Genomic DNA, 21,154 nt, shown 5'->3' with positions numbered 1-21,154 from the left:
CTATAGCATATTCAATTTTTATTTGGTTTAATTGATGGACTTCATTTGATTTAAGTCTAATCATATCTGGCTATATTTATTCTGTAATATAGTTTACATGAATGATGGAATGTAAGTATATATAGACCTTCCATCATAACTAAACTACTTCACAGAATTACTAAACAGAAAAGAGTTTATTATCAACTTAGAGAAATATATGCCAGTTAATAAACTGAGATTCTAATTAAATTTCCCTAAAAATTCAACAATTAAGCATCACACCACTTATTAAATCAGTCTGAATTTGTTTCTATTTTCTATTTGTTTTTGTAAATCTTCAACAGATTCTGTTTTTTTTTATGTTTAGTATTAATTTATTGTCTTCATTAATTGTTTATAACTATTATCTTATTAATTATTTACATATATCAGTGTATGGTTACTTGTTCATTTTACTCAAAGGTTCTTTCAGATCATCTGATAGACAGCATTAACATTGTAAGTAATTAAACCTGCTAATGAATTAATCAATTGTTAATTAATGTCATCTTAATTGGCTTTATAATTCATGAGAGATGGAACATTCACATCTCAAGTCCCTCAGTTAGGTATTATTTTTGTTATTATTATTTATTTATAAGTGTTACCTTGTTTCAATTTCAGAATCACCTTTTGTTGACCTACAATTGAAGATTTAATTGATAAAATAATAACAATGGTTTTATAGGTCACTACTCCAGTCCCTTCACGACATTATCTATGTTATTACTAGTACTAATAATTCATTTTTAATTTGTTTGTCAAATTCAGGTGCAAGGTCTCACATTGTTCACAATATAGTTGAAGATGTTAAAACATTAACAATTCTGTTAAACTTAGATTTGGTTAATTCCACGATATCCTTTTAAGTTGTACTTACGTCATGATTGGATGCTTTCACCAGGACCTCTATGACTGACCTCTGTACTGACTCACTGGTCCTGTTATCGATGGCCACAGTATCTGAACACAGCGATTTAATTGTCTGGATGTCATCAGCCTGTGAAATAAAGGAATATTTATTTATTATTATGATATCATGATATAATCAGAGCACATGTTGTAATACTACTCTACATAACAATAAATCATTCATCTGTGACAGTCCTGGTATATTTGGTGAAACTCTTGTCAGTTTCATTGAATTATTTCTTACATCAATTTCAGGGTATATAAAGACTTCTGATGACAATAAGAAGTAGGAATAACCAAATTTTGACTTTATTGGAAAACCCACGAGAAAGAGAAATGACTTAGACAATTTTCTTATCTTTCATTTTATGATCAAATGTGTTAACAAATGCCGCCCTAATTATTTCACAGCTACTGAAGAGTGACTGAAGAGTGTTGGAAGGGTTTAAGTTATTGGGAAGGAGAGGAAGTGATTCACAAAGCAATATCACTCATTAATATTCATCTTCTACTGTTAATTAATATCACCCTAATTATTTCACAGCTACTGAAGAGTGACTGAAGAGTGTTGGGTGGGTTTAAGTTCTTGGAGAGGAGAGGAAGTGATTCACAAAGCAATATCACTCATTAATATTCATCTTCTACTGTTAATTAATATCCCTTTAATTATTTCACAGCTACTGAAGAGTGACTGAAGAGTGTTGGGTGAGTTTAAGTTCTTGGGGAGGAGAGGAAGTGATTCACACAGCAATATCACTCATTAATATTCATCTTCTACTGTTAATTAATATCACCCTAATTATTTCACAGCTACTGAAGAGTGACTGAAGAGTGTTGGGTGGGTTTAAGTTATTGGGTAGGACAGAAAGTGATTCACAAAGTAATATCACTCATTAATATTCATCTTCTACTGTTATTTTGTTTCTATATAGTTAGAGGTTGAATCTAACAAAGGATTTTATTATAATATTCCTTCAATTTTCAGATTATGCTGCTTGTTAAAACCAACCTTCCTCCATTCACCAGATTGTAGATCAAGTTGACTGACATGGCTCGGCCATAGGACTGTGAGGAAAGGAACCAAAAAAATACAATTTACTTAAAATATATTTGTATTATATATTGAATGAACTAGGCAACCTGGTTTTACCATTAATATAGCCAGTCACTTTGGGATGTTGCCAGTCTTGCCAGGGAAGTATAATTTTACTTTCAATTCCTTGTCAGGAAGCAAGAGCACAAAGCAATAGGAATTACTGAGACACAATTGCTTCATGTTTTATTTAATATTTCAACAATAAAGGTGAAGGATTGAGTTATTATGTGAGGGTAGGGTGAGATGGCAAGAAGTGAATGTTTGAATGTTTATGAACAGCTCCCTCAACATCCATGCTAAAGCCTTCACTGAGTAGTTTCGTTTTTCTTTGTAAAATTCATTGAATTGGTCGACTTTGTTTCTCATGGGAAATATTTATTTATCAGTGAATATCTCTCAGATCATAGCATCATATGTTGAGTGAGTTAGGACAACATTGAGCATTTCATTAAATTTATAGTCAGTGCTATGATTGAGGGAGGAAGGTTGTGGAGGGAAATGGGGGGGGGGGGGGGTAAAATGCTACCTCTTCTGCTAAGTAATCTGCTAGGGGAAGTCTGAATTCAAGCAGTCTTAGCCAAGAAAATCCAATCTTCAGCCTGGTTCAAGTTAAGTAAAACCTAGCCCAGCACCTTGTCACACTACAATACCAAATACAACCCAATATAGCACTGACAAGAGGTACTAGGGTAACAGGGCTTCATCATTACCCCAGCTACACACAAAATGTCCCTAATCCAAATGAACTTGAGGTATTGAAAGTCAACTCAAGGACAATGTTTGAATTAGATTTGTTACTTTATACAGAGTATTGTTACACTGATTAAAAGATAGTCAGGTAAAATGTTGAATCCTAGTCTAAATATTATTTAACATTTATCTTTCATCTGTAATGACCTTACTTGACCTGTAAATAAAATACCTTTAATCTGCCTTGATTTTGCTGTTTGCTGTATTATCCCAGGTCTGATGAATTCAGGCAGTTCACAGTTGAAGAACCTGTAACAGTAAAGGTAAAAATACAAAGCAATAAAATGACTTTAATTAGTATACTTTAATATCTATTTAACTAATTTATTACATCCATACATCTTAACATTAGTTGTAGAGAATGATTAACATTAGTGATTTACACAACAGCTAATCATGTTATATCAAGGTACTTGTCAATCAAGTAAATTAAATTAGATACAGCAGAGAGGTAACCTATCACTCTCCAGTGGTTCTTTTGGTTAAGTAACATTGCTGGGTGGGGGGGGGGGGGGGGGAGGTGCAGGTGAGTAGGTGTTCATTGCACATGAAAGAAGACACATTGTGATTTAGTATATTTTATCTCCTCTTCACAAGAAAATTCATTAACAAATTATCAAAAAAAGGCTTAACTATCAATTCCTCTGAGCGTGAGTAGAAAGCGTTAAAGGAAGTCAGTATAGGCCCCAAATTATAGTTTGCTATAATTGCTAGAAGTTATCAAAAAGTACTTTCCTGGAGTTCTTTACTCTCCAAATTGTTCTCAGACATTTCTAAGGAACACACAAAATGACTGAATGTCCCAGTTAGGAAGATTTCCTCAAAGGTTGTAATCAAACCGTTTAAGAATTTTGACCAAAGGTGACCATATTTGAAAATCTAGCATATTTAGGCCAATACAACATACCTTTAAAGGAGAAATAAACCCTAGTTTTTTTTTCATCCATTCTTACGTTTTGACAGATGGTCTTTCCAGTAAAAGCAATAAAAAGACATAAAAATTCCTTCTTTGAGATGAAAAAACGATTTGAATGTCGTTCATGTGTCGCGCCATTTTGTTTGAATGGAGCCAGTTCCGTGACGAAAGCCAGCCACATGCACTGATCTGTACACACATGGCGTATTTTAAGAAAAAAATAGTTGCCAATCCCTGAATTAATTAAATTTGTACTTTCAACAATAGTAATGAATAAAATATAGATCAAAAAATAAAGTTTGTCTTTATTGATCTGTACAAAAAACTTAAAAAGTGTTTAAAATTTATTACTTGTAACGAGTATTGGTAAAAATATTAATATTGGGATCATTTCAATGATTTGATTTCACCGTGTTTAGATTGCTTTCACCGCATACTCAGTCCTAGCGATAGCGTCACTTACATCCATCATCGCACTCCAAAAGTTAAATCATTTACTGTCGATCAATTATCTTGAAAAAAGAAAATGGAAGCCTTTGGATTAGAAGCATATCTTTTCGAACCAGAATATTCAGAGGAAGAACTGAGACATCGAGAAGAGGAGTTAAGCAAAGATTCAGTCCGCGACTGTTTGTGATGTTGGCTCGAATTCCGTTGCAGATACGAGTACCAGTTCCGCGAGCCACTGCGAAGAATGGTGTCTGTGTGCACTCTGTTCGCCATTGGAAAGCGAAAAGGAAAGGGTATGCTGCCATGGATTGTTCGCAGAAAAAGCTGTGTTGAACGCAGGAGAATGTCTAACCAATAGCCCTGAATTCTCTCAGATATGTTTGCAGCCAGTAAATTTAGAACTATGCTTTGTAAATTTCTTGAGGTACAAGAAGAAGGATCCTACGGCTGCTGAGAACATGACGAACAGGTAATGTACACAAACTAGCATAGCAAGGCCCTAAACTTGTTATATACAATGTCAAAAAGTATGAAGTGTGGAAATCTTCATCATAATGAAACAAGTACACGTTTGAGTGATTTTGGTTCCCCAACTTATCAGTGGATTATTTTGCTGACTCAATGTGGGAAGCCTTAAAGTGGCAAATAACACTGAGTCCACGGGAGCAGGCTATTCTACCCCACCTTTATCACACTTCAGTCCAGATTTTGTTGATGATAAACCGACAGACAGAAAGATAATGTATGTTAGTCTATATTGTAAGAGTTGTACAGTGTGGTTTTGCAGATGATCAGATTTTGAGATGTAATAGTCACAGTGTCCGGTGATGAAACATTTACTGCGAGTCTGATTGAATTTGAAGCCTTCTTAAGCTGTTTGAACTCAGTTGGTGCACACTGAACACTACAATATTTCTGTTACTGTACAGCATGTTTAAGAGCACACCCATGTAACATTCTACACTTTTGGCATTGAAAAGTATATGTGTGTGTATGTGTCAATTTGTCCATTGCAGTAAAGTGGTAGCCTACATACTTGGTACTTTTTTGTTGATATGGAAGCCTAAGTTGCATTTGAGAACATTTTTTCTATAAGCCATCGGTACTCCCAAGAGTTCAATGCTTTGCCAAAGATAGCAACATTTCACATATATACCACTTTACGTACACATAAACTTTGCCAATCCATTACTCTAATCCTTGAACTTTCCTCATGTCCCCCCCCCCCCCCACCCTTCCCTTTCAAAGCCTTGAAATACCTTGATCAAGTACTACAGAAACAGCATGAAAATTAAAATTTTCATTTCTTGTTCTTTTCCTTTGCAGACAAAGACGTCTAATGGCATATAGACAGCTGGCTCTGTGGTCAAATTATTCTGTTCCTCTGGGTAAAGGTGTGAGGATTGTGCTCCCTTCATGCTGCGTTGGCGAAATAAGAAGCCATTTCCCTGAAGATTCCCATGAACAATACATTGGATTTAGGGAGGTTACTGAGGCATTGCAATTAGAGTAAGAAATGAACTTTAACCGCTATTGACCGTTGCTTGGAAGGCTTCCTCTCAACTACTTTGTTACTTTTATATGTATCTGTGTGGAGTTTGTTAAATAGTTTATGCATCAATAAAGATATATTGGTTTGCAAGTATACCTTACAATTTTTAGTCATCTCCCATTTTTGAATTTTCATTGTCAGTTTACCATAGGTGCCTTATGAAATGAAATGCTATGCCGTCGGTGATGATGACATTGAGAACTTGGCTGAAAAGAACTCTACAGACCAGCTTTATAAATGTACAAAATTCACCATCCATGTTGGCTGTCAGAGAAAGACCTCCCTGGCAGGGCAGTAGCCAGAGTTGGATGCTTTGGGGGCACATAACTGATAAGTCATCGGCTTTTTGGGTGAGGGGTCTAAGGGGATGGGTGATTTTTGCTTGAATCTAAGGGGCTAATATACAAAATGGTGGACTTACTGACATAAGTTCAAATTCAACCAAACCTTTGGAAAAAATTGGGTGTGCACTTGCCCCCCCCCCACCCCACCTTCCGGTGGCTACGTGCCTGCTCCTCGGACTGTTCAAGATATCTGGAAGCTGTATTCAACCTTTAATATTTTTTCCCAAAAGTATGATACTAATCATGAACAGAAAAAGTACTTGAACAACAGTAAATTCTATCTCTATATATATAAATCTTTATTACACTTTTGTCAATGGTCTATCCTTAGAATGAAAGACACTACTGTACGTAGTTAAATAAAGACTTGACTGGACGGGCGTTTACTACAGTACATTGAAGCTGCTCTACTAATATCAGAAAGAAAGAAAGAAAGAGGGAATTTAGTACAAAATAAAATCCTCTCCATGCAGGTTATGTAAAAAATGAGAGATCCTTCACATCATGTGAATTTTCATCTTTGCACTTAGTTACTGTTAAGGTGAATATAATACAATTTAAGTAATGCAATAGGTTGAAGTCATTTAAATATGTACACTACAGTAGAAGAATAGATTAAAATGGCAAGGATATCCTACATATTGCTGTACTTGTTTCAAGAACACCCACACAAGTGCTTTGCCATGTACAAAATTAAAATCTGGATGAATGCTTTGCAACCATTTCTTCTTTCTCTGGTGCAGGCACAGGAGCAATATTGGGGGCAGGGGCTTGCTCAATGGCCCCAATCCTTCGATCTTGTTTCCGTTTGATAACACCTGCCATCATTGTAGACAGATACTCAAAACTTTTCTTTTCATAAATTGGTTTGATCACCCACTGCTTCTGAATTTTAGAATAACACTTCTTAAACTGAAGTTCCCCTTTTACACTAGAACCTGTTCGAGGCTGCTGAACAACAGCATGGGACCTTCCCACATTATGATTGTGGTCCATGGCAGCTAATTTGAGTCTAGCAGACATATAAGGGTAATCAAATTCAAGCCTCTTAGGGGCATACTTCAAAACTACATTATGGTAGACCTCTAATGCCCCGGTATGCATAAATTCTGCCAAATATTTGAGGTCATTCAATAGACGTTTGCTCAAAATAATTTTGTTGAGAGCATTATGTGCAGGCGAGCCATCCACTAACCATCTCTTGCGACGACTGATCTCTGGATCAATAGGTTGGTGGCAACATTCTTTGAATGACTGAAAACGTTCATCATCATGCCAAGAATGTTTACCTGTTATGTGGTGAGAAAGAGACATCCACATTTCGAGTAACATTGAGGGATCTTTTCCACAATTTCTACTGCAACACCAGACATAGTTATTAATAGATTTAATCCAACACTCTATGTCCTCATTCCCCTTTTTCTTGGCAATTTTTCGTAGTTTTGAACTAATATTTTTGGCTAAATGAAAAACATCAAAATTGTGTTTGACACCTTGATGATTATCTTTCATTAATTTCCTGATTGAGACATGCCTGTCAGAAGCAAACTTTTCAACACTGAGTTTATGGTCATTCAGGACCCTAGAAAAACATCTGGTAAATCCAACAGCCTCCATTTTGACAGAGGAACCGGTCTCAGATACTTGCACCAATTCAAAGTCTACAACTTTTTCGGACTCTATGTCCATTAATGTGTAGCTGCAATATTTTGCGGAGTAACCAGGAGAGTCACAGCGACCATCTCCGACCATACTTAACGGTTTTCCTTTAAGGCTACTTACTAACGAAGACTGGTCTTTGACCCAAGATGAATTTATCTCTGGAACGAGGTACTGCCTCTGAATATCAAAAAATAATGTTGGTGAAAATAACTTCAGGTTTAAAAGGTTAGCAAATGACAAGATGCGTTGATACGTTAGGCCAGAATACATAATGGAAGCAGCTGTCAATAAATTACCTACAGGCATCTTTCCTTCCAGGGGTTGTGATGCCCATTTCATCACCTCATGCCCAGAAATACACTGAAGAGTTACCAATAATCCAGTACCCACCACTACTTTTCTTATAGTTTCTACATTGCAATAACAATCATCACATTTAATTTTGTAGAAAAGTTTGTCCAGACAAGAACCAAACACTAAATACTTGTCATCTGCCACCACTCTCTCTGGGAAAGGAGTCTCCTCAGGAAACTTACAGGCCATCTCGTCAATTTCATCATCATCATCATCATCATCACCTGGAAAGTAGGTGGGGTCCTTGACCAAGTTATCAGTCTCATCAAAGTGGGATGTTGATGTTGACGGCTCATTGCAAGCGCCTGCCTCTATATTCTCGGCTTGTAGTGAGAGTGAAGGCACATCTATGGGTAGTGGCACTGATGGCTGTCCTTGGGGTCGGGGCACTGCATACACATGGTCGTGGTCAAGGGCAGTAAGGTTGACCATAACATCAGGGCATGTCGCCTGACTCTCCACATCCACTGTGTGTTGAAGACTTTTGTCAGTCTGTGTTGCAACATTGCAAGAGGGATTGGTAATGAGTTTCTGAAAAATAAAATGTTTAAAGCAGGCATCAATTATCTGTTTGCTACACATATTTAATGGAATTGACATGGCTGTAGTTGAGTCCAGTTAGTTTGAGTCCAGGTACGGTCCACCTGGTCAGAGTCCAGGACAAGCCGAGTCCAAACCCCCCAATGCTGAGTCCAAGTCTACCCTAGTCCAGTTAAAATGTGATTTTTGTAAAATGAAAGGTCCCTATAGATGCAAAATGTTAAGATGTTTTGTAACTTTCTAGCAACAACTGGGGAAGGGGTATAACAGGTCACCCCCTCCCCTTTGAGGATTTTTGTATTTATATTAAAGGATGCTTAGATACAAAATGGTGAGATGTTTTGGAACTTTCTAGCAAAAAATGGGGTGACATATTGTGTTATGTCCCCTCTAGCCCAAAAAGTTTTTTTTGGGGGGGGGAGGGGGGACAAGTCCCTGCTTGCCCCCAGGATCTGCGCCCATGGCTGTAGGTAAACTTTAAAATTACATGAGCTTTGGCTTACTCACTGGCATCATTTGGCGGCTCCAAACTGACTGCTCTGTAGTTTTTCTTTTTGCAGGTGGTGGTGTTCCTGACGTGCCTGGTGTTGTGCTATCAATCCCCTCTTTAGGCGGGTCAAGCAAGCTAGCAACATCCTAACATGACAAACAAAAGCAAGACATAAATTACAGTGCACAGTTACAGTGTACAGTGTACAGAATAAACAACAATTATGTACCCCTTTTATTCTTTTGTATGTATAGAATGTTCATATCTGTACTTGTTTTATTTTTTGGGGGCATGGGGTAAGGGATTGCAATAAACATCTTGAAGGAGGTAAAATATTAAATACATGTTATTTTCAATACATCAGTAAGAAATTTGGGAGACAAGAATGTGCTACAGGATAATTTTGAGACAGGTGAGTGGCAATGCCCCACCCCCCCCCACCCCCAAACATTCCCCTGACTATGCCACTGTAGTGATGGGAAGGGAAGAGGTATACTTTAGTACTAGTGATCCAAACACTAACTAATTGTTTTGGTGTTAAAAACCACATAAGAATTAGAACCTTGGCTTGGATACCAAAGGTGTGAAGATAAAGAGTCTTTTCTCTCAAGCTTAGTGATTGCATAACACCTTGGTAAAATCAGTCAAGTTTATCTCCTGAATGATATAAAAAGGTCAACAGACCTTGTTACATCAAGTGTGTGATAAGTAGGAGGCAGGTTGAAACTTGTGAGGAACATCTTAAGAAATCTAATTAAGTGTTTATCTGAGGGGAAATTTTCCCACAACAGACTCCTATTGCAAATAGTAGCTATAGGAACTTCAGTACAGGGATGTGGTACTGTGTTTATTAAATAATGAAGCAACAGAAATCATATATATATATATATATACCTGTCAAGAAACAATTAAAACAGTGTATACCAAAAATGCAGCTGGGGGGCAAAGGTAGTTCAAACTTTGCCTAAAATATTTCAGAGGGTAGAGTACTTTATTCATAGGGTTATTCATATGCTGGTTGTACCTAAATTTCAACTTCTTAAATATTTTTTTTATCCTGTATGATGCACTCTATAAATGTGCTTTTAATTCTACTGGGACCTATTCCACTTCACTGAGTCACTGTTTTAAAATCATAGAGTAAAATAACATATGTATGTACATGCTTGCAACTGTTCTGTAGTATAGAAGCTTAGAGTAACCTAGCCCACAACTGGTTAGGCTAAGCATTTGCTTGTGTATGCACTTCAAATGCTTTCACCATGTTTCTTCGCTACAATTAGGCTGGGCTACGTCATCATGTACATTCTGAGAAAATTTGTAAGCATGCAAGTTTTAATGTTAATCCCCTTAGAATTTATGCAAATCTTTCAACCAAAACACTAAAACTGGAAGTTATGAAAAGAGGAGCAAAAGCCTATTATCGCGTTGGTAGCTTGGACCGATGTGGGCGATTTTATCATTAGGCTCTCTAGTCTGAGAGGCAATGGGTATTGCTTTGCCGCAGAGGAAAGCACACAAGTAGCGATGGCCTAAGTTAGACTAGGCCAGGATAACGATATTACTGCACATAGCGTAGTCTAGCCTAGGTTACTTCGTTAAATAGGCTGGGCCAACTTACTTTTTTCAGAGACCTTTTCAAGGCTCTATTCGAACGAGCAGAGTCTCCTCTCGGTTTTCTGTGAACAAAAACCTCTGGCACAGCATCTGGTTTTAGTTTTTTTCTGGGGGGTTCTCCCATCAATCGAGCACGAAGATCCTCTTCGAAGCATTCTGGCCGAAAATGGTCCTCGCACACAACTTTATGCGATCCAAATTTGAACTTATCGACCGTGTGTCCGGTCCCAATATTGTTCAGCCACCTCACTGAAAGTTCCCTCTTTTCTGGATATTTTATTCCATCTGGAATAACGTAATATCTTTTTCCTTTTTCTGCTCCCTCTTCCCCTCTTCGATTAACACAACCAAAGGCTTGGCATTCAGGCATTTTGACTGGCGAAATAAGCTAAGCAAGCTGCTTGAACATAGTGTGAATATACTATAACTCGTATAAACGCTGTTTTGTTTTGAAGTTACGATGTGGCTGGTGTACGTCACTTTTGAAGCGCCCTCAATACTCAAAGTAACAAGATGGCCGTTGTTCAAATGGGTAAAATAAAATAATTGGGAAATTCGCGTAAAATTCAGGGAAACTTTATTTTGCTTAGTTATTTCAGAAATGCAATGAGAAAATTATTCCCTATCGCATATACACTTAAAAACTCATAGTTTATTTCTCCTTTAAATAGAGCCATCACTGATTTGTTATTGCTTGGTCAATAGTTCAACGTTTAAAGTCCTGATAGAGTAGTTTAGCTGTTAAACGTGTTCAGGTTTGATATAGAGTTGTTTAGTAATAAAGGTAATTTGCATACATTCTATTTAAATATGGCATAACTAATTGATTTACTTTGTTTCCATCCCGGTACACAAACAATCCCCAAATGAATAAGTATTCAGATTGTGATGCTCACCACTTGTCTCTCATCATTAAAAGTGTCCTAGACTACCAATCAGCTGATTTTATTATCTTATATTCAGCATCACTTCCCAAGAACTAACTCAGTCTGAAGACATCACAGCAAATAATAACAGAAATAATTATTAGTACCTGACACTCAGTTTGCTTTTCTTTGATTTACTCACCAAATTTCTCTGAATTTCTCAGACTGTATTCCATAGTTCAATAGTCCTATGATGTTATCCTCACTAATGAGGTTCCCGTATCCCTCATTTATCGATATCTTCTCCAGTGATGAGAGGGGTGGCAAGCAAAGACCAGATTCAAGTAGGATGTCACCATGTTGGACCTTATTGAAAGAGCCTCTGAGAAAAAGGTCACATATTGGTATCTGTAAAGAGGTAATTATAAAAACAAAACATATGGATTTAGTGTTGGTTCAGTCTAATCTTGTCATCAATTATTATGTTGTCGTACTTACAGTAAGACAATGCAAAACACCAATTAAGGTAACATAAACAATATTAAAAAAGCTATCAAAAAATACAAATGAACAACTTAGTAAATAAACTGAATATGACAGGTATGATTAATTAAGCATACTTATCAATTTAATTTAATCTGAGAAACATGTTAGATGTTTAGTTTCAGTAATCATCAGGCATAATGAGAGGTACCTGGGGATCTGGGATTAATTTGAGACAGGGGAAATATCGGGGGAATAAAAATGGGGGCAAGAATAATGCCATGGGATAAAGAGTACAATATAGTCCTACTTTCATTGTATTTATGGAGAAATAAAGTGTAGGAAGTTGATGACATCAATGTCAGCCCTGGGCACCTCTCTAATGAATCAACTTTTAGAAGTTTAAATCAAAATTATATATACCTCCTACTCACTATAGAGTAAGAATTTCCCGTGTCTATGTCCGTTTGGACACAGGAGTTGACTAAGACATGTCAGTTAAGGTGACCAGATGTCAAAATCAAGGACAGTCCTCATACAGTATGTGCCATCTTCAGGTTAATAGTGTCCCCCAAATTGAACAATAAGACTTGAAGCTACCTTCAATGTTTTGCCATTGGATTTTTATCTTGAAAAAATACCTGTTTCTGGTTGAGGTGCTGTAACATTGGGTATTTGAAAACCTAAAACAACCAAAACACTGAGAGACCTTCAAAATGCTTTCTTTTAAATGTATATCAACATAAGTAGAGGATCATGATGGGGCGAGGGATTCAACATAAATACCATGTCTCAGGATTTTCCAGGTAAAATATGGTTATCTGAAATTTAAGTGTTAATTAGTAAGCCGAGCTTACTTGATCATAATGATAATAGTGAAAAGGAAACAAAACCATGAAAGAAGAAGCCGGACATTTAGAAATAAAGAGCAAACCACACACAAAATCAAGATGCAGAACTGTGTGTAAAATGTGTACACTCTACAAAATATAATAAAAGATTAAAATTGTGCCTTGTTATTTTGTGCAAATTCACCAATTCAAAAACGTTAATGTAAAATTAATTTCATAAATTTTGCAATATACTTTAAATGTTACAAGCATTCTCATTCCTCGGTGTTTAAAACACCAAATGTAGGCCTACCAACTCCTATGGCCCCCACCCAAAAGTGCTCTACATGTCTGTGTTAACAACTGCTTGACAATGTAGGCCTACTAAGGCCTACAGACCTTCTGCAAAGGTACTGTAGGTAAGGTTTTTTCTTCCTAATATTACTGCCATCCCCTGCCTGGCTACATGACATCAACTATAGCCTATTGTGGCATATTGTGAAAGAAATGTGTCTGGCTGGGCTCTGCATGGGATGCTCTGAGTGAAGATGCAGAATGAATGAAAGAGAAGGCTTAGCTAACCTAAGTTGACTGCAATGAACAAATTGATTCATTATATTACTAGTGTTAGGCTAGGCAGCAAACTCATGTCAGCTTTGCTCATAAATACATAATAACTAGTTTGGACAAAATGGACATAGAAACCCTTTTAATGTAGCCTAGGCTAGCAAGGTCTAGATACATGAGGTAATGGACATGGCTTTAGGGGAGTAACTTCTGGTATCACATTGAAAAGTGATATTTAAAATCTTCATATTGCTATACAATTACAATACTAAAAATGTATCACAGTGTTTGTACACAGGAATCATGTTATATCACAGATCAGAGAGCCTTTAAAACTGCAACACAAAATGTTAATATTAAATATTCCCTGGCATCTCACATAGGTTAATTTCTCTTGAATTTTTTCCCTTTTTCAGAATGTGAGTTACACGCTGGTGATGAAAAATACACACAGTGACACAAGAGATCACCTACAGCCTACAGATACCATGATAGCCTGTAGGCCTAGCCTTGGTTATAAAAGATCATCAGTAGGTTAATAGATAAACACACACATTGACACAAGTCAAGAGATCACCTACAGTCTACAGATACCATGATAGCTACTAGGCCTAGCCTAGGTTATATAAGATGGGTGAATAGTGCAAAAGATCAGTGTAGCGGGTGCAGCCAAGAAAATAATAATTCTTGTTGTACTGGTCAAGGTGTTTTTGCTGTTTTGCTCTAACCATAAAACCATCAAAAACCTGAAAATGAGAAGTAACAATCTTGACCTTTATAAGGAAATTAAATTGCTGTAAGTGAAATCACTCTAGTGACTCTACTGCTTTAACCTGAAATCCTTAATAAATGTAACACAATACACTCATATCGGCACTCCAAAGGCCAATGTAGTTAGTGAGTAGTTTGAGTACAATTAAAAAATCAAGATTGAGGTGTATCGAATAAGATTCACTCACACCTGAACTGCCATACAGTGAAGTTGCAACTGATGCTAAGTTTATACGTTGATAATACGTATGCTATGGGACATGAATCCACAGTGCATAAGCACACACAGTAAACAATATGCATTGACCCCCAAAACAATAAGCTTAGGCCTTAATAATAACACACTGCAGTTAAAGCGGAGGGTACAACGTCTTATACACTGTAGCCTACTGTACATATGATAAGGATGCAATACTACTACAGAGAGCGAGTGCACATTTCAACAGGCCTACGAGAAAATACATAGAGCCACAGTAAAGAGATTATCAAACATTTGTGACCTTCAAATTACCATTAACAACATATCAAATTACCTTATGTCTCCGTTTGGGACTGAACCCACTAATTTATTACAGTAACTTCTTCAGACCAGACTATCGTTGCCATGGTGAAACCATAACAAGACATGAAATTTCTTTCTGGAAAGAAACGTGTGGGACGCCGATACGGCAGCGAAAAATCCAAATAACTAAACTGTATGCGTTTTTCATGTGTAGTTCTTCATAAATGTAAACATCTCAAAATGTTTATTTCTTCTGTGCATACACAAGGTAAAATTGCATAGAATTTGACCACAAAATGTCTGCTGTGTCATGTTCTTTCATACCCCTGAATTGAATCGTCGATAAGTTAACTGTATTGTTGGCCTATGTATACTGTACATCCATTGACTTTGGATGCTGTTTGCTTTGGGCTTCTAAGTCTAAGCTCAGGTCCCAGAGAGTAGTGGTATCACTATCATAGTTCATACTGAGGTAATTTTGGTTATTTTGTAATGAGTAAGATTTCCAAATGCCAAAAAATGTGCAACATCTGAGTTGAGGGAGGGTGTGCAAATTCAAAAACAAAACAATTTGATCAGTGTATACCACATGGGTTAAAACTCATCAAATATGTAACTCTGCTCAGCTACAAAAAAGTTTAGGATGCCTGCTGTATCGTTGCTAGTATAGTCAGTATTGCGAAGTTCCGAACACTGCGAAGTTCGGACACCCCTAAGAAATACACAATTTCACCATGACAACCCACAGGAAGAGCCAAATTTCACCAAAAAGTATGAAGCTACAGTTATTTTCTCTCCAAAATGACCCGTGTGCAAGTAAGTACTTACATATTTGTCAATAAAATGACAGAGATCTATGAAGTCTGTTATAATTACTGAAAGAGCAACTGCACCACCAATTTTATCACCAGCGCCACACTGTGGGGCCGGGTGTCCGAACTTTGCAATACTCTAGCAAAGAAATACCAGTTCCACAATCACGAGAATTTTCTTGGAATACAATGTGAAAACAGTTTGCTGGAACGAAATTTTGGCCGCCGTGTATCGTAATATAACACACTTCTCCCACCATATCAAGTATATTTTCAGGTGATTTATACCAGAAGATATAGTTTTGGGGTGTTTTAAGGCTTAGGGGTCTGAACTTCGAAGTGTCCATGCTAAGTAATAGTAATATTTGAAGGTGCGTCTTAGACTTCCCCCCTCTGCATACTGTAGCTAACGTTAGGCCTAACCTATGCAATTCCCGATACCGTAGTCTGTAACTGTGTAAGATGGCTAAGGCCTTAGCATCAATGATATGACATTTGGCAAGTTAACCTGCCCTTGGCTATGACTAACATACGTTAGGCTTTCATCATAGCCTAAGAATTAGGTAGTAACGGCTAAAGTACGTTTGACTTATTTCCAACTTTCCTAGGATAACTACGCCTAGGCTAATTTAGACTACACTATATGCTTACTTACCTTGATTAAAGAATCAATCGGATACTTAAATGCGGTAAATAGCCGTCTTTGTAGACCTAATTATTTATAGTTTTACAGCACCTGACTGGCGGGATTGGAGGGGAAAATATTGTTAACTATAGCCTAGTTCTAGTGAGAAGCCAAAGCCGTTAACGTGTGTGGATAGGCTCTGATCTGGCGCGCGATATAGTGCAGTATTTTGTTGGTTCAAAGTTTGAACGTGAAAATGGTGGCGCTATTCAGAAAACTTATAGAATATTCTGTTATTTTTTTGTGCCTTTTGTAGTAGAGGATAGGTCCTGCAATGAATAGTAAGATTGTCCTTATATACAACTATATATCAATATTCAATGGGGATAGGGTGGGATACGCTGATCAAACACAGATAACAGCCATTTATATGATTAATGTAAACTCCTGCATCGTACCCGACATTGTTGAAGTAGGAACAATACGTCAGTGTTTGTCTCTCAATCTCAAAGTGTTTCCGCATTACATTGAATACTAACTGACGTCACCGACTAAATATCCCAACCCTCTGATGATGGTAAACAACTTACAGGTTACACAGACTCAGAGCAACACAGTAGAGGACTGGGTGTGTTAGGGGAGGGCTGGTTACATCTGTTAAGATAGCGTAAACCGTTTTTACTTTCTCACAATCTCTCTTGATTAGATCTAATCTGTGATCTTGAGTCCAAATGAACAGTACTTTTGATCTTTTTATTTTTTAATCTTTATTAATCTACTTCAATATAACACCGGAAGTGTCCCTTAAATCAGTCTACAGCCAGAAGGATATTATTTTCAGACAACTGTATTGCAAATAAAGATGTCACACCACAGTGGCTGAGGCTATGTGTAATAATGTGGACTCAACTAAACTCAATCATGCATGCTCCTTCCATTGGTTGAAGTTGTCAAGATGACGTACTTGAGGGTTACTTTCTAGCTATATTTTACTTTTGCCACAATTACCATTAAAGGATAGATAAACCTACTTAGTCATGACATAATCCGATAAACCCTGTATATCTCACCCCATTCTAGTAGCGTAGATAAAATTTGCACGAGAAAAAGTCTAAAAAAGTCTTAAAATGACTGAAGATTGGGACCTCCATTTACTTGATTTATAATGTTGTTAGGACATTCCCGGTGGTTTCGAAGGAGGGGACCTCGTTAGTTAGAAGTAAATGATTCAACTCTTAAAATGAAAATAAGTATAATGTGCCATTGCCTAAAATAATATATATATATATATATATATATATATATATATATATATAACTATATATATATATATATATATATATATATATATATATATATGTATATTTGCTGCCATTGGTATATTGACAGTGTGTGCGCGTATTGTATACAGGAATAGTGTATACGAATGCTACAATGGTATGTACGTGGTGGAACCTACGTCACAATGATATTATGAACCGTGCGTATAGTTCATCTTGATGGAGTGGGCGGTATATATTGTCGAATTATTGTTGCTTTATCCTGAAATTTCGATATCTCAATATCTTGAACGTTTCATGCCGAAATATTGATTCAACATTTGATCACGAGATTCTGACTGCTGATTGTTGAATTTTTGCAAACATTTGGAAGAAAAAAATATACCATATATACTGATATAAAGATTCGAAAGTTTTACAGACTAGGAGGTATCAAGATAAAATCAATGAATAACACAATTGACCAGTTGTTCTAATTGTGCTATGAGACTTCTGGAGTTTTCAAGTGATGGCGAAACATGAGACTTTCTGTTGTATAGAATTCTGGGGAGTAAAAAAGTAAGCATCTTTACATTTTAATGACGCACACGGGGGGTTAAATTACCTTATAAACCTGATTGGTTTCCCAAAACAGTTGCAATTAAATCACAAGATGGAAAAGTTTTTATTTATTATTATTTCATTAAAGATTCTGCGCCTTCGGTCATGCTTATTTGTCAAAAGTTATCGCATTAGCTTGTATAGAGCTATTTATGCTGAAGTCATCACAGACTATGACGATGTTACCATCCATCGTTAATACACCGACCTGCCTTTGTTTCTAAGCTAGCGGGGGGGGGGGGGAAGGAGCGCAGTCTAATTAGTTAGATTTTGAGAGGATCAATGAACATCATGTGTAGCAACATATTCAATAAATATATGTGTTATAATGATGGGATCAGTCATGCAGCTACATGTACTCCAAGTATACCGATATATGCATGGAGGAATACTTTATTCTTTGATGTTATTGTTGTCATGGTCTGATATGGGTATTTTATGAAGAAGGGGTATCACCGTGGATCGTTGATGACGACTACCCGTATAGAGTGGTATGGGAGCATCCTTCCCGAGAAAGAATTGTGCTAATAAATACTTTTGTAGTTTTGTGATGTGAGTTTGAAAATCTTGGATATCCCACTGAGATCCTCTTCTGGTTATTGTAATTGTTGTAGTAGTATTTGCTGTATTGTCTCTGTTCATGTGCGTGTTTTACCTAATAAAGTATGAATATGTATGTTAATCACGAGAAATAGTATTCAGGTGTTAATTGGACGTTATTACAGCTTTCTATTAGTTTCTTGAAATTGTGTTCGAGTAGATTGAACTTCGTAATGTGGTAAATGAGAAGTTCAGGTAAAATGTCATGATGGAATGTACACTATGGCTTAAATATGCATATGTTATGAAACAAACGTGGTATAGTGTATATGTGTTGATGTCTATTGTGAAGACCAATGAAGTTTGACATATCTCTTGAGTATTTGTGTCCATTGATTTCCAGGATATTTTGTATCCCAGAAAATTATCCAAACGAAATATGAAAAGCCCTGTGGTATTTTGACCAAAACATTGTTTACCATGCATGTTTCAACCAGTCCTGTTGTTAACATTTTCCTGATAGCAAATTTGCCTTATCGTATTTTTTGATATTCTTTTATTTGGATCTTCTTTGACATGCTCTGGTGAACGAAAAGTCGTTGGTGACTGAAAATGTCGAGTACGGAAATAATCATAACTATTTGGTTGTGTGGGATATAGACAGTGGTGTTAGATTCAAACAATGACTCGGATCCCTCGGCAGGCATTGGTTGGTCGCAATACATAGTCCGTATACTGTGAATGTAAACATGAACAAACAGAGATGTCGCAACTACGTATCATATATGCTTAATACTTACGTCATGACTTGATGCAATCTGCAGGAGTTGAATGGTCGACCTCTGGAGTAACTTGGTGTCATCTCTGCTGATTGGTAGTCGCTTAGAACACAGCTCTTTAACAGTCTCCATGATGCCATCAAACTTTCCACATTGTTCCAGGATACAAAGAATGGCAAACTTATCACCACCTTTCTTGCTCTTCAAGTATTCGATGATATTACTTCCAGCTCCAGAGTTTAGTCCACAAGCAAACCGAAAGACGTACTGGAGGTCAAATGGATCCATCTTACCGAGACTTGGTTCTAGTTCAGCTGGATCTTTCACACCTGCAGCGATGCCCGTCACATGAAATGAGGCGAACCATTCACAGAATATTTTATGGTAAAAACTGACCTCAGTCTTGGTCTTGATGTTCTTACCGGGAGTATCTGCATCTGTAAGAACAAAGACCTCCTCCTCTACTAATATACCAACGCGGATATGATGATTATAGAAGTCTTCACCTAGTCGTTTGCTGAGCGACACTTTCTCCCAGACAATTTGTTGATTCTCTTTGCTGAGTCCTTCGAAAGCTACTTTACTAAGTTCCTCGTGATTAGCTTCGAACATTGTTGCGTATCTTTCAACGTTGTATTCTTCTGCTTTGTTTCTTGTGTGATGGTGGAAACATCCCATCATGTAGCGAAAGAAATCAGTAACAGATTTGAATTTCTGAAAATCTTCCCTTTCGTGTGTCATGTGAGAAAACATAGAAAAGAGGAGAGGAACCTGGCAGAGGTCATCAAGAATGACGTTTTCCTTGAGACCTTTCTTGACTTTAGCAACAGCCTGCTCATCATTTCCACAGACAGCCTTTCTGATGTACTCATCTCGTGCGGCATCATCAAAACCAGTTAGTTTAAATCGATTTGTATTGGATTTAACATATTCCTTTGGTAAGTACCTAGTTGTCAAGGTAACATCAGACTCAGGAAACATCTGTAACTTCATGATACGTCCCACGTCATTTTCTTTGTCCTTCTCTGGGTATTCATCATAACCATCTAACTGAAATGCAACTGACCTACAACTATCTATTATTTCCCTAATGTCTCTTATCTTGATTCTTCTTTCGTCAGGTATTAGATACAATTTGATTGCTTTATATATGGACGTCACATTACCCATCTGTCTCAGTTTAAGTAGGATTAGAATCTCTACGTCATAGAGAGGGGAGTCCGGAACACCATTACACCAGTCATAGGCTAGCTGCAGCGTAAGAGTCGATTTGCCATACCCTGGTTCTCCTTCTATGATACGTCTGTTAGATCTCATACGAGGATCGTTGAAAATGTTTTTGTATGATTCTAAACGTTCCCATTGTATATCTTTATCATATGACGCGGCTCCTCCAATCGACGCATTGACACCACTCTCTACAAAAACATTATCTACACAATAAAGTCTTTCTTGTATATAAGGAATAGGTTTTATTCCGTTATAATGGATTTCATATCTCTTCTTCAAAGCTTTTATCAGTATTTGTTTCTTATCTGTGAGAAAACGAGGGGGAATGAATAGTGAGTAATTTCCCAGTAATAAGGACTACTCTTATCGACAGCTGTATGTACAGTTGTATTACGCTTATAAATTCAGACACCGTTAGTTTAGGAAGAAATCTGACTAGGCATGAGTAAGGTAAAGAAGCGAACATCGGTAAAAAAATGCAAAAAGCACTGCAAAATTGTAAATAGTATACTAAGGGCATTCGTCAACCTGCGAGTATATAAAACGTGGTTAGAAATTGTAGAAG

General features: G+C 36.9%; 2 protein-coding genes across 3 annotated transcripts in view; both read right to left on the bottom strand.

The window, feature by feature from the left end:
* The window catches only part of LOC139982439 (uncharacterized), a 92,828-nt gene that overhangs the window by 30,641 nt on the left and 41,033 nt on the right, over window positions 1–21,154 (bottom strand). For both annotated transcript variants that reach the window (XM_071995309.1, XM_071995308.1), the window contains exons 3-7: window positions 19,381–20,894; window positions 11,773–11,978; window positions 2,952–3,028; window positions 1,943–1,998; window positions 902–1,021 (exon numbers count right to left, since the gene is read on the bottom strand). In XM_071995309.1, coding sequence (XP_071851410.1) covers window positions 902–1,021; window positions 1,943–1,998; window positions 2,952–3,028; window positions 11,773–11,978; window positions 19,381–20,894 — 1,973 coding nt within the window. The remainder of the gene's footprint in view (window positions 1–901; window positions 1,022–1,942; window positions 1,999–2,951; window positions 3,029–11,772; window positions 11,979–19,380; window positions 20,895–21,154) is intronic.
* LOC139982441 (uncharacterized) lies at window positions 6,084–11,737 on the bottom strand. The gene is made up of 3 exons (XM_071995310.1): window positions 10,709–11,737; window positions 9,105–9,233; window positions 6,084–8,588 (listed from the first exon to the last, which is right to left on the bottom strand). Exons 1-3 carry the CDS (start codon window positions 11,072–11,074, stop codon window positions 6,735–6,737), a joined length of 2,349 nt encoding a protein of 782 aa, XP_071851411.1. The 5' UTR covers window positions 11,075–11,737; the 3' UTR covers window positions 6,084–6,734.

The sequence above is a fragment of the Apostichopus japonicus genome, chromosome 16, assembly GCF_037975245.1.
Source record: "Apostichopus japonicus isolate 1M-3 chromosome 16, ASM3797524v1, whole genome shotgun sequence".
Lineage (NCBI taxonomy): Eukaryota > Metazoa > Echinodermata > Holothuroidea > Aspidochirotida > Stichopodidae > Apostichopus > Apostichopus japonicus.
This window is presented reverse-complemented; position numbering and strand designations above follow the sequence as displayed.